This window comes from Penaeus monodon, chromosome 23 (assembly GCF_015228065.2).
Source record: "Penaeus monodon isolate SGIC_2016 chromosome 23, NSTDA_Pmon_1, whole genome shotgun sequence".
Classification (NCBI taxonomy): domain Eukaryota; kingdom Metazoa; phylum Arthropoda; class Malacostraca; order Decapoda; family Penaeidae; genus Penaeus; species Penaeus monodon.
In genome coordinates, this window is record NC_051408.1 from 37,900,826 (window position 1) to 37,902,687 (window position 1,862).

Consider the following 1,862-nt stretch of genomic DNA (forward strand, 5'->3'; position numbering starts at 1 on the left):
ACACCCAAGTAAAATGAAACAGAGCCAGTTAAAAATCATCACAATTTGTTGTTTGCTTTATCATTGTAATTATGTTTCAATTCACCTTTACATCCACTTTCCTTTGCTGGTTTGCATTCAGATTCCCAACATGATACATCTACAGTACACTAAAAAAAAGTCTCCACAACATATTATAAAAAAGAAAATTATATTCCACTACCCACCTCCACAGCAGCTTGGTGACACTTGTGATTGACGGCTAACTTCAGGCGAGTGTCCAGGGAGTCCAGCAAAGCAATGTATGCGGCTAGCACCTTTTGGGAAGAGGATATCCTCACTCAGTTTATCTTAAATTTTAAAAATCAATGTCTTGCCATAACCATTTAACAAATTATGAAATAAAAACATCATCCCAAATGCAAACGTCAATTCTCAAAGAAAAGGTAATGCAACTGATATATCATCTCCAGGACTTACATTGGATGGAGCATTGCTAGCCGCCAGGGTGTGTACTACCTGCTCAACTGGTAAGACATTCTTCACTAATTTACTAGAACCCGTAAATGCAGACGTCAGTGATCCCAGAGCTCCTCGCAATCCCTGGGAAGTGATAAATATGGTTATAAAAGTGTGAACAACTTTTTAGTCTCCCTGATACTTCTAAGAAATGTTTTTCATATCTTAGACTTTTGTTCAGGAATTTCAAAATACTTGTAGCGCATACTATTTGTGTAACTGTCTTGAATATCCAACACATAAAAAATCTTTCAAAGTTTAACTTATAAACTAGGAATTGATTTCTGATTCTCACATTCATATACAACACAAAAAAGTAAATCTCACTTTTCACAACATACAACATAGTTTAGAGTACCTCCAGAGTAACTCACATCACACACATAAGACCATTTACAAATTGTCAGGCTAGAAAGTTATCTACAACCCACTACCTTGAAGTCCCTCCTCACCTTATTGCCCATCCAACTATCCAGATCATTGGGCAAGGGCCAGTGATTGACCCTGGCCCGGCCCCTAATCACTGTCCACAGCACCTGCCTCTCAGGAATGCCATGTGCCTTCCTTAGAGCAGTGGGGCTAGCAGGGTGGGACTCAGGAGCATCCCAGTGGTACATGCTGCAGTAGAAGAGGGTGGTGAGCAAGGACTTGTCAGTGATGCTGCTCACTCGTGGGTACTCTAGCAGCATGGGATTGCTCTGGTCATGTGCGTCAGCCTCATCAATCAGGATTTGTCTCTCTTGATGGCCAAAGGGATGAGAAGTGAGAAGAAAAATAATAACGATTAAGAAGAGGTTCACTTGTAGTCTACAATTACTAGGTAAAGAAGTAAAATGGAAAATCAATATATATGTGAAACACTTTACAGAATTTAGATCTCTGTCTAGCTCTGTTGTGGTCCTCTTAAAAGCTGATTCTTTTTAGCTTATGCTTTGTTGTGTAGAAAGGATCTTCATGAACATTTTTTTCTACAAAAAATTATGATAATTCATTTCATTTTTGAGTTTGTCCAAGATAAATATAAATTGCAAAAATATGGTCCTTATGAATTATTCCAAATGAGATCATTTACATACCTAACAGCTGTATATGATCCTTCACCATTTTCGCTTCGTGAGACAGACCAGGATCACTAAATGATGTCTGCAATGCCTTCTTCAAGTTAGCCAGTTTACTAGCTGTGTCTTTGCTTGTTACAGCCATGTGATATGTTAGAATCTGGAGGAAAAATAATGCCTTAAAGAATGGAAATTATGTAAGTAATCTGATTGTGGTATACTGACAATCATATCAAAACAAATAGACATTTCTGTTCCACACAAAAACTCACTGCAGCTTCTTCATTTTTCCCAAGCAATCTGTGG

General features: G+C 38.1%; 1 protein-coding gene across 1 annotated transcript in view; it reads right to left on the reverse strand.

Annotated features, from left to right (window-relative positions):
* Positions 1-1,862, reverse strand: part of LOC119587990 (spermatogenesis-defective protein 39 homolog) — a 10,132-nt gene that overhangs the window by 1,466 nt on the left and 6,804 nt on the right. The window contains exons 8-12 of the mRNA XM_037936712.1: positions 1,829-1,856; positions 1,575-1,716; positions 951-1,237; positions 460-582; positions 207-296 (exon numbers count right to left, since the gene is read on the reverse strand). Of these exons, the coding sequence (XP_037792640.1) occupies positions 207-296; positions 460-582; positions 951-1,237; positions 1,575-1,716; positions 1,829-1,856 (670 nt within the window). The remainder of the gene's footprint in view (positions 1-206; positions 297-459; positions 583-950; positions 1,238-1,574; positions 1,717-1,828; positions 1,857-1,862) is intronic.